Below are 15,092 nucleotides of genomic sequence, written 5' to 3'. Positions count from 1 at the left end.
CAGGTTTTAAATCTTTGAAATATTTCAGCCAAATGAGTTGGTTCATAAGAGGAACTTGCCATAAATCGTCCCGGATGGATTGGACGAAAGATGAGACTTGGTTTCTAAAGGCCATGAAAAAAGATTATTCAGGAAACTGATTTGCTTTGAATGCTGGATGTGAAGGAGATGTGAAGTGAAACCCCCATTTATAGAAGGGTAAAAGCACCGATGAACGAAGCATCGTCTTTATCCGACATGATGTCCGCTGTCAAGGGTAGTTGGAAAGGCATTCATGTTTGGACTGCTTGGTTTGGTGAGCATTTAAACCCGCATTAATCAATAAGAAGGACGGTTAGTACAATTAGACGGTCGAATCTTTATGACCGCGTTAATCGCCCTGTCAGGTAAGTACTACGATCCACTGTTATTTGGTAATTGATTTTTGTAGTATTTTGTTTTAAATCCATTATTTTATTCTTTATTTATTTCATTTTATTTCATTTATTCATTTACAATAAATCGGTCCATGTACCACTAACAAGGTGGACCGCTTTTGTAAATAAATGGGACACCGTTGTTTCGTGTTTTTGTATTTGTGTTTTATTTTTGCAGGAATAAAACTTCACAGTTATAAAACATGAACACATACGACAATGTAATAAAAGCAAAATATTATAGAAATATAAATAATGTCATGAAAAATAATGATATAACTGTACAGTCATCCTAAAAATAATAAAATAATATAAAACTACTAAATGTTCAAAATATTCAAAATATCCCAAAAATGGCTGAGACACGGAGCAGGACTACCGCTGCCTACGGCTCGGACCAGCAGCCGCCTGAGGGGGTGGAGACGGTGGAGCATCATCGGAAGAAGAGCCGTCCTCATCCTCCTCGGAAGAGTCGAGCGGGATGCCCTCAACCTCCAACCTCGTCCGAAGCCGCTCTACCTCCGCCTGGAGTCGGCTCACAGCGCTAGACTGACGAGACTAATGCCTCCGCAGCCTACTGATCTCCAGGTCCTGAAGAACAAAGATGTGTAAGGAAAGATAAAAATAATAATAAGGAAGAAGGATAAGACACAGGAAGGCTGTACTTACCCGCTCATGTACATCAGAGTAGAGCCGACTGATGTATGATCGGGCAAACCCGAATCGCTGGCAAATCTCCTGGTACCTCTGGGCCGGCACCTGCAAACAAGAAAAATCCATTAAAAGGCTATTAAGGTAAAGTGCTCTTAACTTTGTAAATTTGGTTTATAACTTACATGTGTAGTGTGCTCAGGATCCAGCTGCACCGGAGGAGGGGCCTGCCGAAGATCAGCAGGAATGATGCCCGACCCTAAGCCTAGACCAGGGTCCAGCACCACCTCCATGCTTGGTGGGAACGGGACATCACCCAATACTACACCGGTCGGTCCAGCCAGAGCAGCCGCAGCGCCCGCCCCAGTCGCTGCCTCCGCCCTGTAGTGAGCCGCAGTCTTATGCGTCTTCCGCTCCTGCATTAAGTTACAGAGAAAGTAATGGTATCAGTGATCTGAAACAGTGAAAACAATAATGAAAGTAAATAAGATCGAAGATCAAAAAAGTCACCTGAGTGTACTCGAGAATCTCAGGAAGCCGTGCCTGCATCCGAGAGGAGAAGTAGGTAGGGAAATCACCGGCGGACAGAAAATTGTTCGCCGAGAAGCCCCTGTACTCCACCTCCAGATCCTCCCGGGTCAAGCCCTCCAGGAGACACATGTGACGAGGAGGGGCATGAGGCACCCTCCGCTGTGCTGGGGCCACCGGAGTGTCGAAAACTCTCTCTCCGAGGAAGTACTGATCAGCCCAGTACCCTCGCATCAGCAGCCTCGATCTGATGTGCAACTCAGCCACCTCCCGGCCCGGGTAGGTCCTCCAGGCCTCGCAATCCCACAGAGTCAAGAACAGCTACAAAAGAATAAGAAATCAGTAATTGTTGTGCATTAAAATAAAAGGGGAGAAAGCTAAGCTAAGTGTTCAGAGGTTCTGTTTGTACTTACATCGGACAGCTCCCGGTCGTTAAGGAAGCTCCTCCAGTACTCCGGATCCTCGCCACTGGCATAGGTATGATGGCAATGGGCCAGGTAACGAGGGATCCTCCTAGACTCGGCAGGAGAGTCACCGCTCGGACCCCCTAGGTAGATACAGTACTCGTATGACCATACCTGCAACAGAGAAAGAAATGATGTTAGTTGGTTGAACAGTTGTGAACCCCTCCCCAAAATATCATAGCATAGTGAATGCATATGACTAAAGGAAGAAATGCGCGTGAATGTATGAGTCGCCACCTTGTTTAATTATTTTAGGGTAAACTAGGAAAAACCCTAAGTGACTCCAATTTTAATTAACCTAAGTCTAGGCTAATTATCCCAATGTTTAAGGCATGGTTTGCAAACCCGAGATGGATCCCGAGACTATGTCATGCTGATAAACTAACCAATGAATGAATGCTTTGCAAGGTAATTGGACCAATGAAAAATGTTTATGTGATTTCGACTTGCCGCCCGGGGTTAAATCCCGAACGTGCCTACGTACTTCCGTTTGAATGGAAGATCAAAGTCAACGTAGTTCGATAGGCCTTCTTTGAAGGGCTTTGAATAGATATGCTTGATGCATGAGTGTGTGTATGCTTTGTGCATTTTGTTTAGGCATTTTGCCAAAAAAAATTTGATTGATTTGATTTAGGCGTTTATCGCCAAAAATGTTGATTTAAGGCTTTTAGCCAAAAGGATTGATTTAGGCAATTGTTGCCAAAAATTGATGTGATTTAGGCGATTGTCGCCAAAATGCTTGATTTTAAGGCTTTTAGCCAAAAAGAGTGATTTAGGCAATTTGATTGCCAAAATGATTGATTTTAGGCGATTGTCGCCAAAATGATTGATTTTAAGGCTTTTAGCCAAAAAGATTGATTTAGGCAATTTATTGCCAAAAGTTGATGATTGGGCGATTGTCGCCAAAATTGATTGACTTAAGACAATTTATTTGCCAAAAGCAATAGTGTGAAGGCTTTTAGCTAAAAAATTGTAATTTAAGCGATTTGTCGCTAAAAAGTGGTTAATCTAATTTATAGGCAATGTATTTGCCGAAATTCGGTTAACCGAATTGTAATGTAGGCAATTTATTGCCAGGAAAAACGTGTTTGAATTAAAGCTTTTTTAGCCACAATTATTGATTAATTGGACTTAAGCCAGATTTGTTCGAAATAAAGGCGATTATACCATAGCTATTAATTAACTAGGTATTTTAAGCCAATATTGTCGGGTTCAGGCTTTAATACCACGATTATTTATTAACCGGGAATTTAGCCTAAATTTATTTAATTGAGGCAATTTACTTGCCTAAAGATGTCATGAATGCATTTATGCAGTTATAGAATTATTAGGAGTAGAAAAGAAGCATGCATGAAGTGCTAAAATTGAATAGGCAGAGTTTAGTTCGTGTACCTGATTTAATCGTCGACCGCTTCTTAACTCCAGGTTAAGCTCCTCGTTAAGGTAATATTAATTAATTTGATTTTTAATGACCACTTAAACAAAGCAAGAAAGCAATTAAAGCTAAACTAAAATGCAGAAAAGCAGTAAAGAATCGCAAGGAGCGTAGGGGAGAAGGAGCGTCCGTCAACACAGACTGAGTGTCTCAAAACGGAGCCTCAGAGCCGTTTTTTATAGGAAAAAAATGCGACCCCGGGCGCCCCTGCCCGCCTTTGAGGGCGGGCGTGCCCGCCCTAGCTGGGCGGGCATGTGTGCCTTTTCCCTCTCTTTTTTTCTTTTTTCGTTCCGGAGGCTTTTTCGGGAGTTCCGGACCTCCAAAAAATATTCCGAGACCAGTTCCGTGATCCTCGTAATTTTTCGGACATTTCAAGTACCATATTGGCACACTTCCGGTGAACTTTTTGAATGACCTCTGTTCCGACCGGACTGTTTGCAGTCCGGGAAAACAGGCTCTTTGAGCCTCAAAAAAATGGGTATTCACAGGCGACTGCAGCCGCTGTCGCCGGCGGCTGACGCCGCCGGCGATAGCTGCTACCGTCGCCTTTAAGGGCGGCCGCCACCGCCGCGGCCGGGAAAACTGGCTTTTTAGCAAAGTCAAATTAATTGGCACGGCACTGTAGCAGGCGTGCTTTCCTCCATTTAAAGAGTTTCACATGCCACCAGCAACATTAAAAGCCTCAAAATTTGAGTATTCATAGTTGCCCCCCACTGGCTATCATAAAAATGATTTATGAGAGCCAGTGGCTGTCTGAAGGAGCAAATTTTGAGGATGGGCAGAGGAGGAAACCCAGCCGTGGGTTTCTTTTTATGCAATGAAATGATCAAATGCATGGATTTATGTTTGCAACTTAAAGATGTTTTTGCCTCTTTGAGGACTTAAAAAGAAATTTTGCCTCTTAGAGGACTTGAAAAAGAGGTTTTCTCCTTAATGAGGGCTTGAAGAGAGATTTTGCCTCTTAGAGGACTTGGAAAGATGTTTTGCCTCTTAGTGAGGGCTTGAAAAGATGTTTTGCCTCTTAGAGGGCTTGAAAAGAGATTTTGCCTCTTAATGAGGCCTTGAAAAGAGATTTTTTTTATTTTGTTTTTTTCTTTGAGAACCAAGGGTCCACCTAAAGTCGAAATGATCAAATGGCTTGGTTTTGGATGAAAAATGGTTGGTTATTGGTTAGGGTTTCACCCTAGGTTTTATGTAGAAAAATAAGGTAACCATTAACCGGGTTCTACCCTGGGTTTGTGTAAAAGAGGTTGACGATGGTTGGGTTCCACCCTGGGTTGTGTATGTTTATAACACTTGCCCCTGAATCCAACTTGGAGGATTTTGCCCCCTGCTTGAGAGAATTGATGCCCTTATTAGCCGAAATAGAATTTCTTCTTAATGAAAGACTAAAAATTCCGTGATTACTTCTGTGATGGGAGAATGGTGAAGGTTCTTATCACTTCTTGCCCCCAGAATGGTGCTGACCATGGAACACTTCAAAACATTGGTGTTGTACTTGTCCAATCGATTGAGGAATCAAAGAGAACAAAGCCACTTATATGACTCGAGGAAATGAACAATGTGGATGACATCGCTCGTCTGAGAGGATCGAAGAAACGATGGTCCGAGTGGAGACGAGATATTAAAGAATTACCTCAACGATTATGTTTGACATTTTTTTTTAGGGTTGTTTTGGAAACCCCGGGGATTGAATTGACACTTTCCTCTCTCTCTTTCTTTTCAAGGAATGACTCAAAGAATGATGCTTTCAAAACGAACCTTTTTTTTTTTTTTTGAGAATGACTCGATTTTTGTGACTCGTTGTGGAATGACCACTGGTGATGGAGACTTGATTTTAGAGACTCGATTTAGAGACTCAAATTTTTCTTGTAGTGAATTTTGACTCGAAGGAACTCAGTGATTCCTGGAAAAAATGATTTATATACTCCCAAGGAGACCTTTGAAAGCACTTTTTTTTCTTTTTTTTTTCTTTTTTTTTTTTTTACCTTAACTTTTGCCTAGTAGCCGCCCTTTCGGGTTTTCGACTCTAGCAGGCTCTTTGCCCTAACTTTTGCCTAGACCGCCCTTTCGGGTTTTCAGCCTAGCGGGCTCAATTCTTGCCTGAAGCCGCCCTTTCGGGTTTTCAACTCCAGCTTTTATTTTTCTTTTCTTCTCTTTTTTTATTATTTTTATTATTATTTTTTTTATATTGGCAAAGAGAAAATGCTTTTTATGATGCAAACTTATGTTTGTGACCGTGCCTTTGTGGCTGCCAACGTATCTCCAAGAGCTCTTCGGGGGATGGGGAGAATCAGGTCTTTCGTAGTTCCTTTCGGGATGCAAACTTCGTGCTCGGCTGGTGCGGAATTCATCTCCGACTTGATGTTGGTGCGGAATTCCTTTCCGACTTGGTGCGGATTTTATTTCCTACTTACTGTTGGGGCAAAATTCAATTTCGCCTTAATGCTGATTGTGTAATTCATTTCCGATTTGATTTCTTCGCGGGATTTCTTCCCGGCTTGATGTCTTTGCGGGATTCCTTCCCGACTTGATGTTGATGCAGAATTCATTGCTGCCTTGATTTCTTCGCAGGATTTCTTCCCGGCTTGATGTCTTTATGGGATTCATTCCCGGCTGGATGTCTTTGCGGGATTCCTTCCCGACTTGATGTTGATGCAGAATTCATTTCTGACTTGATTTCTTCGCGGGATTTCTTCCCGGCTTGATGTCTTTGCGGGATTCCTTCCCGGCTGGATGTCTTTGCGGGATTCCTTCCCGACTTGATGTTGATGCAGAATTCATTGCTGCCTTGATTTCTTCGCGGGATTTCTTCCCGGCTTGATGTCTTTATGGGATTCATTCCCGGCTGGATGTCTTTGCGGGATTCCTTCCCGACTTGATGTTGATGCAGAATTCATTTCTGACTTGATTTCTTCGCGGGATTTCTTCCCGGCTTGATGTCTTTGCGGGATTCCTTCCCGGCTGGATGTCTTTGCGGGATTCCTTCCCGACTTGATGTTGATGCAGAATTCATTGCTGCCTTGATTTCTTCGCGGGATTCATTCCCGGCTTGATGTCTTTACGGGATTTATTCCCTGGCTTGATGTCTTTACGGGATTCCTTCCCGACTTTGATGATGTTGAATCAACTTATTGACTCGAGCTCTAGGCGAATCTGACTTTGTTGTTGTAGTGGTTTTACCACTGGTTGAATGAAATATGACTTGTATTCATCACAAAGAGTTTTGAATACCCACATTGTGGTGGTAACTTGAGTGGCTTGAGTGTTGAAGAAGCTTTTATGCTTTGAGTTTGTGGCTTCGCCATGTTTGAATTCTTGAGGTTAATTTGATTCCTTTTCTTGAACTTTATCTTCCTCCAAATTTGAAACTTATTTCCTCAATGGTTCTCCTCTCCATAAGGAATTTTGAGGAGACTCTTCCTTTTCCTTGTTTTGAGAAATGGTCCTTGTTTATAAGGGCACTTGTACTTGTGCCATGCTTGGCGCTTGATTTTCAAGGTGTTTGTTGTCATCCAATTTGTGGAAATGATTGCTTCTTTTAACTTGCTTTTTTTTTTTTAAATATGAGCAGCCGCTTGGTCTTTGTCCTTATGGCTGAAATGATTTGTCATCTACCCTTGATGGGCTTGAATTTAACGGAGAGCTTGCAGTTGACCCGTTTTTGACAACTTGATTTCCTGTAGCTTTGTCCTTGATTTCTTTCTTTTGTACAAAGGTTCCTTTTGACCCATTTTTTTTCTTTTGCTTGCTTAGAAGCAACCTCTCCATAAAGAATTTCGAGGCAACTTGATCCTGAGATGACCTGAGTAGTGTATGGATAGCATTGCGACTTCGTGCAGACCCAACCCAATTCCAAACATAACTTCTTTATTCTGTCGCTTTCAAGCTCAAAATTCAGACACCTCTCTGTCGGAGCATCTTCCATTCCTGGGTTTTCGGAGAAACCATTCTGGCCCTAACCCCTTCAATCGGCTTTGCCTCGGTACTATTTGAAGTCTTGCGTGCCCTTTGCTGGATCCTTTCCATGATTTCCCTTCAAAACTTCCCCTTTGATGGTGCTTCTTAGGATGCCCCCAGCTTTGATTGATGCAGAGCAAATGAAAGGATGAATGCATTTTTCTTTGCCAATTTTTATTATCTTTTTTTTTTTATCATCATTTTTTTTAATTATTTTTTTTGATTTTTTTTTTGCTTTCACAGGAAAGGATAGGGAAAGAGTATAAAAATGATTGGAACGTAAACTGATCCCTTTTTATTGATAAGACAAAATTTGTGTACAAAAAACACTTAGATTTACAAATTTGAATTGAATGAAGACTTGAAAAGAAACTAGACCCTAAAAGATAGACTCTAGGTGGACTGTGATGGACTAGGATTGGATTGACTGTAGTGACTTTGTTCTTCTCGATGCTTCAATCGATCAGACATGTTGTTGTTGGTCTTGAACAATTCCTTTGTTCTTTTGGAGGTTTGATCTCAACCTTCTCAGACACAAACTTCATTCATTTCTAAGAAAAGTTCGAAAGGATCGAACGATTCTTGTTCAGCAATTTTTTGCATTAATCCCATGGTTACGCAAGGGATTGGTTGATGTTCAGCTTGCTCTTGGGGATGATGGTCCTATTGTCAACCAGGTCTTGTAGACAGTTTTTCAAAGTCCAGCAAGATTCTGCTTCTTGTACGAGTCTTCTTTGAGTTGACCCAACTGGATTAAGTCTTCCACCTTAGTTGCAGTCGCAATGAGCGATTGGAACGTAGGCAAGTACTGTGTTTGAAGCTGTGACTGGTAGACAGGCAGTAAATTCTTGATTATTATGTCAACTTGTTCCTATTCAGAGGGTCGGTTGATCATTTGAGCAGCTTTGGCTCTCCACCTCGAAAGGAACGAGGAGAAGGGCTCATTGTTCTTTTGTTTAGTGGTTTCCAGCTCCCTCCGGGTAACATCCACTTCGATATTATAATGGTACTGCGTGTTGAAAGCATTGCATATGTCCTCCCAATTCTTCATTTTGGAACGATCCAAGCTTACAAACCATCTTAATGCAGCACCAGTGAGTGATTGCTGAAACAACTGAGCAAGGAGCTCGCTGTTTAGTCCGAACGGGTTGAGGGCACCCACATACATTTTCAGGTGCGTTTTGGGACAGGTGGTTCCATCAAACTTGTCCATATTGGGCATTTTGAATCTTGTAGGCAGTCTTGCTTCGGGGAACAAGGACAAGAAGTCCATGTCCACCACTTCCTTGTGTGTCTTAAGAGCAGTAATAGACCTTTCCAAGAGTTCTAGTTTCTCTCTCATTTTCTGAGCTTCCAGCTCAGAAGCAGTTCTGGAGGGCATGTCATCCAGGTTAAGGGCAGGGTTTGTCGGTTCAGCAGCAGGTCCCTGATTGGAGGTAGCAGGTCCACTTCCCCCAGCTGAAGCCCCATTTCCATTACCACCACCTAGTTCAGCTATTAGGGCAGTCCTCTAGGCAGCCAATGCCTCATTCATTCTGGCCTCCATTCTGGCCTCCAGTTGTTCAATGAGGTTTTGGATATCAGCAAGCGATGCCATTGGTGCAGTCGGGGTTGTTGGACTTGTGGGTGAGAGCTCATTTGGTGTTTCGGGTACAGGTGATCTTTGGAGGGGTACCTGTAAAAGGACATAGTCAAAATGATTAGACTATCCTATATAAGGTGTTTTCATAGGGTATGTGAGATAGTGTGAGGTAGGGTAGTGTAAGGGTAAGGTATTTGGACTTGACCCTTGTGATGTGGGGTGGTATGACCAAACAATGTAGGGTAGCGTTGGTAGGGTAGGACACCTCGACTTTTCGAAAGGCCCTAAGTTCTCAAAAAAAAAAAAAAATTTGGGCCTTAGGGGCCAAAATGTGAATTTTTGGGCCTTAGGCCAAATTGGGAATTTTTGGGCCCTTGGGGCCAAATTGGGAACTTTTAGGCCTCTGTGGCCAAGAATGTGAACTTTTGGGCCTTAGTGGCCAAATTGTGAACTTCTGGGCCTTATGGGCCAAATTGAGAACTTTTGGGCCTTAGGGGCCAAATTGAAAATTTTTGGGCCTCTATGGCCAAATTGGAAATTTTTGGGCCTCTGGGGCCAAATTGATAATTTTTGGGCCTCTATGGCCAAATTGGAAATTTTTGAGCCTTAGGGGCCAAAGTGTGAACTTCTGGGCTTTTGGGGCCAAATTGGGAATTTTTGGGCCTTTGGGGCCAAGATGTGAACTTTTGGGCCTTTGGGGCCAAATTGGGAATTTTTGGGCCTCTGTGGCCAAAATGTAATTTTCCAGGTCTCAGGGACCAAAATGTGATTTTCCAGCTTTTAAAATGGAATGTTTTTTTTTTGTGAAGTGCGGGATAAATGCGTGAATGCGCACAACATCACAACATAATTCATTTTAATGGAATGATTCAGCATCATTGGGTGCATACAGTCCTAAAGGGTAGGTTCTATAGGCTATGACACAAATAGAGGATTGGCTTATTAAGGGACCCTTGAACCTTGAGTAAGGATATACCTAACCACATATGAAACAAAGAGTTTCGCGTGGGTCCAACGGTACGCATACTCATGGGCCACCCCCAAAAGGATTAGGGGCGGTTTGCGGTAACGGGGAGGACGCTTTGGCTATCCGTCGACATAATCAATGAGACTTGCCGATCAGCGCTACTTGCTATCCAGACTCAGAAGTTTGAACAGAGAGAGAAGAAATTCATTTGAAATTCATTTTTTATGCAATGGAGAAAAGGATTCTCAATCGTGCAGATAAATCAACAAATTTAAAAGTTTTCATCAAATTTTTCAATTAAGTTCAAATCTCCTCCTCAAGCATTCTTAAAGAAAAAACACCTGATTCGTGCTAGGGTACCCTGCAAAACAAAGCTTCGTACAATAATGCCCTAAAGAAGAGAGGGTTAGTCTATGCAGCAATTGTAGTCCACTTTATGCAAAAAGATTTCAATTATCCCCAGCAGAGTCGCCAAACTGTGAACTCCTCACCAAAATACCATAGCATAGTGAATGCATATGACTAAAGGAAGAAATGCGCGTGAATGTATGAGTCGCCACCTTGTTTAATTATTTTAGGGTAAACTAGGAAAAACCCTAAGTGACTCCAATTTTAATTAACCTAAGTCTAGGCTAATTATCCCAATGTTTAAGGCATGGTTTGCAAACCCGAGATGGATCTCGAGACTATGTCATGCTGATAAACTAACCAATGAATGAATGCTTTGCAAGGTAATTGGACCAATGAAAAATGTTTATGTGATTTCGACTTGCCGCCCGGGGTTAAATCCCGAACGTGCCTACGTACTTCCGTTTGAATGGAAGATCAAAGTCAACGTAGTTCGATAGGCCTTCTTTGAAGGGCTTTGAATAGATATGCTTTATGCATGAGTGTGTGTATGCTTTGTGCATTTTGTTTAGGCATTTTGCCAAAAAAAAAATTGATTGATTTGATTTAGGCGTTTATCGCCAAAAATGTTGATTTAAGGCTTTTAGCCAAAAGGATTGATTTAGGCAATTGTTGCCAAAAATTGATGTGATTTAGGCGATTGTCGCCAAAATGCTTGATTTTAAGGCTTTTAGACAAAAAGAGTGATTTAGTCAATTTGATTGCCAAAATGATTGATTTTAGGTGATTGTCGCCAAAATGATTGATTTTAAGGCTTTTAGCCAAAAAGATTGATTTAGGCAATTTATTGCCAAAAGTTGATGATTGGGCGATTGTCGCCAAAATTGATTGACTTAAGACAATTTATTTGCCAAAAGCAATAGTGTGAAGGCTTTTAGCTAAAAAATTGTAATTTAAGCGATTTGTCGCTAAAAAGTGGTTAATCTAATTTATAGGCAATATATTTGCCGAAATTCGGTTAACCGAATTGTAATGTAGGCAATTTATTGCCAGGAAAAACGTGTTTGAATTAAAGCTTTTTTAGCCACAATTATTGATTAATTGGACTTAAGCCAGATTTGTTCGAAATAAAGGCGATTATACCATAGCTATTAATTAACTAGGTATTTTAAGCCAATATTGTCGGGTTCAGGCTTTAATACCACGATTATTTATTAACCGGGCATTTAGCCTAAATTTATTTAATTGAGGCAATTTACTTGCCTAAAGATGTCATGAATGCATTTATGCAGTTATAGAATTATTAGGAGTAGAAAAGAAGCATGCATGAAGTGCTAAAATTGAATAGGCAGAGTTTAGTTCGTGTACCTGATTTAATCGTCGACCGCTTCTTAACTCCAGGTTAAGCTCCTCGTTAAGGTAATATTAATTAATTTGATTTTTAATGACCACTTAAACAAAGCAAGAAAGCAATTAAAGCTAAACTAAAATGCAGAAAGCAGTAAAGAATCGCAAGGAGCGTAGGGGAGAAGGAGCGTCCATCAACACAGACTGAGTGTCTCAAAACGGAGCCTCAGAGTCGTTTTTTATAGGAAAAAAACGCGACCCCGGGCGCCCCTGCCCACCTGGGCTGGGCGGGCGTGCCCGCTGGCTTGGGCAGGTGTGCCCGCCCATGCTGGGCGGGCGTGCCCGCCTGGCCTGGGCGGGCCTGCCCGGCCCCGCGGGCGGGCATGTGTGCCTTTTCCCCTCTCTTTTTTTCTTTTTTCGTTCCTGAGGCTTTTTAGGGAGTTCCGGACCTCCAAAAAATATTCCGAGACCAGTTCCGTGATCCTCGTAATTTTTCGGACATTTCAAGTACCATATTGGCACACTTTCGGTGAACTTTTTGAATGACCTCTGGTCCGACCGGACTGTTTGCAGTCCGGAAAAACAGGCTCTTTGAGCCTCAAAAAAATGGTTATTCACAGGCGACTGCAGCCGCTGTCGCCGGCGGCTGCCGCCGCCAGCGATAGCGGCTACCGTCGCCGGCGGCTGCCGCCGCCAGCGATAGCGGCTACCGTCGCCTTTAAGGGCGGCCGCCACCGCCGCGGCCGGAAAAACTGGCTTTTTAGCAAAGTCAAATTAATTGGCACGGCACTGTAGCAGGCGTGTTTTCCTCCATTTAAAGAGTTTCACATGCCACCAGCAACATTAGAAGCCTCAAAATTTGAGTATTCACAACAGTTAAGAATGGCAAAGAAGAAGCCGAAGAGTGAAAGAATGTTACCTCCAGAGGCCGGATGAACAGCCAGTTTGACTCACCGCTACCTCGAGTCCAGACATCCAGACCATGATACAGATGAGCCAAACCTAGTGTGGCCCAGTCGAAGGACCCGACCTGGCTCAAATCCCTCAGACATGCCAGCACCGCCGGGTCTCCCTTATTCTGGGAGGTGCATAGCAGCTGGGATGATATGATGTAGAACAAGAAGGACCGAGCAGCCTCGTCCCTCTCCTCCCGAGTGTATGCAGGAGCAGCAGGTCGGGCCTCCACCGACAACTCTCTCCAAGCCGCTAAACGGGTCCTGATCCTCTCGGCCCAGAACTGGAAGACCACCTCATACGACACGCATCCCTGCACGGTGTACCTAGTCTGTGTGGTCACACCGAGCAGAGAGCGGACTAGCTGGGCTCCGAGAGTAGCCGTCTGGTACCGAGCATCTAGTGGGGGAACTGGACCGGTGAAGCGCAGACCGGTGATGGCAGCATAGTCTATAGGCGTCAGGGTTATCTCGCCGAACCCGAAGATGAAGGTGTGCGTACAGTCGTTCCACCGCTCCATCAATGCATATCGCATAGCGGGTGGAAAACGAGGCTGTGTGCGGCGCAATCCGGCAGCATAGTCCCCGAAGCCTGCAGCGACGACCCGAGCTCGCATGGGCGGGTCCAGCAACTCCTAGAAGGCAGAGGCATCAGTGGCTGATCCATCCGAGCGGGCCTTGGCCAAATCAACCTGTAAGAAAAATTTCCAATTTCAAAAAATATGGTACTAACGATTATTCATTTTCTTCTATGACAGGAAAAATAAAAATCCAAATCTCGGTTTGAACCATAGTTGCGTCACGCGACTGCACAGCCGCGTCACGCATCTACACAATTGCGTCACGCAACCTTGCCCAAGTTGCGCACCCTGAAGCACAGCTGCATCGCGCACCTCAGCACTCGCGACACGCCACTCCACAGCTGCGTCATGCAACTGTTTGAAGTTTGCTGCCCTAAGAACAGATGCGCCACGCACCTACGCAGATGCGCCACGCATCTCGACAGCTACGTCACACAACTGCTCAAGGCTTTGCCTCGCTGACGAACAGTCGCGTTACGCAACTATTCTTCCAAAGAACAACTACGTGATGCAACTGTCGAAGGTACGCAGTAATTTAAATTACGCCTAAATTCACTATGTTTGTGTTTTTCTCATGCAATTTTCAAGGCAAAATCAAGTCGCGTAGAGATGCCAACAAGCAAATATGAATAAATCGAGTTCTAACACAATAAAGGGGGATAAATCCTAAGTTCAAGGCAAGCTAGGGTTTTTTGGCACCTCGAACAGTTGCGTCACGCAACTGTTCACGCAGGAACAGCCGCGCCACGCAACTCCTACCTGCGTGACGCGACTGTTGGCGCATGCACAAACTACAAATTTAACCACGCCAATAGAATTACGGATCAAAAGCGGTAAAAACGAAGAAAATTTTTTACTTACCTCAGCCTGAAAGCCGCACATCCGGCTCGTCTCGTATCTCACCGGGAACTCAGTGCCCGGCAATAGAAGGAGCTGCAACAGTCGCGTCCCGAGGGTCAGTGGGTTCCGGCTCACCGGCACCGGCTCGCCATCAAAGGTCGAAATGTCCAGTAGCGCCCCGAGGGCCTCCATCTCCGGAGTGTAAGCGGAAGCGGGGATTTCTGAGATCTGAGACATCGCTTTCAGTTGAAAAGTTCAGAGAGTTTCCAATTGCTTAGGGTTTGTGAATAAGTGAAAATGAATCGGTTAAGAAAACAGTTACTTATAGTAAGCGGCTGGGCCCAAGCCCACTTCTCCAAGCCCAAAAAGCAACGGACCTGTTATCTTCTTCCAAGCCCAATAAGCCTGTGCGGCCCATTTAAAAGCCCGCGACGGTCCACTTCAGCAATTTGACGTCGATGTGCGGCTCGTACACTTCAGCAATTTTCGTCTACTTACCGCACAGGGGGCAGAAACACCAAATTGCCCAAATTACCTTTAGGTCAGTTTTCTTTCAACCACTATATCATAAAGGGTATACTTGAAAATTCAGATAACAAATTTTTGTTAAATCTTTTATGCCGAAATTTTTGCTAAAATTTTTGCAAAATGATTAAAATATGCCTACAAAAGTGGATATTTTTTGTCTTAGGCCGGAATTCCGGACTGGGGGCAAAAGTATAACCTTTTGCCTTAATGTGAATCCTTTTTCATAATTAATGCATGGGAACATGTGATGTTCCAATATTTTTCTAACAGAAGGCAAGGTCTGTTTGTACGCAGATATTGCCCTTTTTCTTGTGAACAAATTTTCAGGCCAACCGGTGATGGTTTTTCGAAGCCGATAGGTCTTACTGATTAGTGATGGTGCATTACGAAGCTAATCAGAACAATTTCAAAACAGTGATGATATATTGCGAAGCTGTTTGAAATCTCTCCCCCAGTCAATGATGATGAATTGCGAAGTTGACCAGGGTAAAA

At 43.5% G+C, this 15,092-nt stretch overlaps 1 protein-coding gene across 3 annotated transcripts in view; it reads right to left on the bottom strand.

Annotated features, from left to right (window-relative positions):
- Nucleotides 1-638: 638 nt before the first annotated feature.
- Nucleotides 639-15,092, bottom strand: part of LOC119371004 (uncharacterized) — a 44,417-nt gene continuing 29,963 nt past the window's right edge. For 2 of the 3 annotated variants that reach the window (XM_089716137.1, XM_089716138.1), the window contains 5 exons: nucleotides 2,009-2,173; nucleotides 1,578-1,916; nucleotides 1,253-1,483; nucleotides 1,086-1,175; nucleotides 639-1,007 (listed from right to left, as the gene is read on the bottom strand). In XM_089716137.1, coding sequence (XP_089572263.1) covers nucleotides 975-1,007; nucleotides 1,086-1,175; nucleotides 1,253-1,483; nucleotides 1,578-1,829 — 606 coding nt within the window. In that variant the 5' untranslated portion in view covers nucleotides 1,830-1,916; nucleotides 2,009-2,173 and the 3' untranslated portion in view covers nucleotides 639-974. Of the gene's footprint in view, nucleotides 1,008-1,085; nucleotides 1,176-1,252; nucleotides 1,484-1,577; nucleotides 1,917-2,008; nucleotides 2,174-3,451; nucleotides 10,753-15,092 lie in introns of those variants that run through there. The other variant, XM_089716139.1, reaches the window with a different exon arrangement.

Source organism: Jatropha curcas, chromosome 11 (genome assembly GCF_041381405.1).
Source record: "Jatropha curcas cultivar XTBG-Jc1 chromosome 11, XTBG_Jcur_1.0, whole genome shotgun sequence".
NCBI lineage: Eukaryota > Viridiplantae > Streptophyta > Magnoliopsida > Malpighiales > Euphorbiaceae > Jatropha > Jatropha curcas.
The sequence above is the reverse complement of the archived record's forward strand: the minus strand, read 5'-3'. Positions and strand labels throughout refer to the sequence as shown.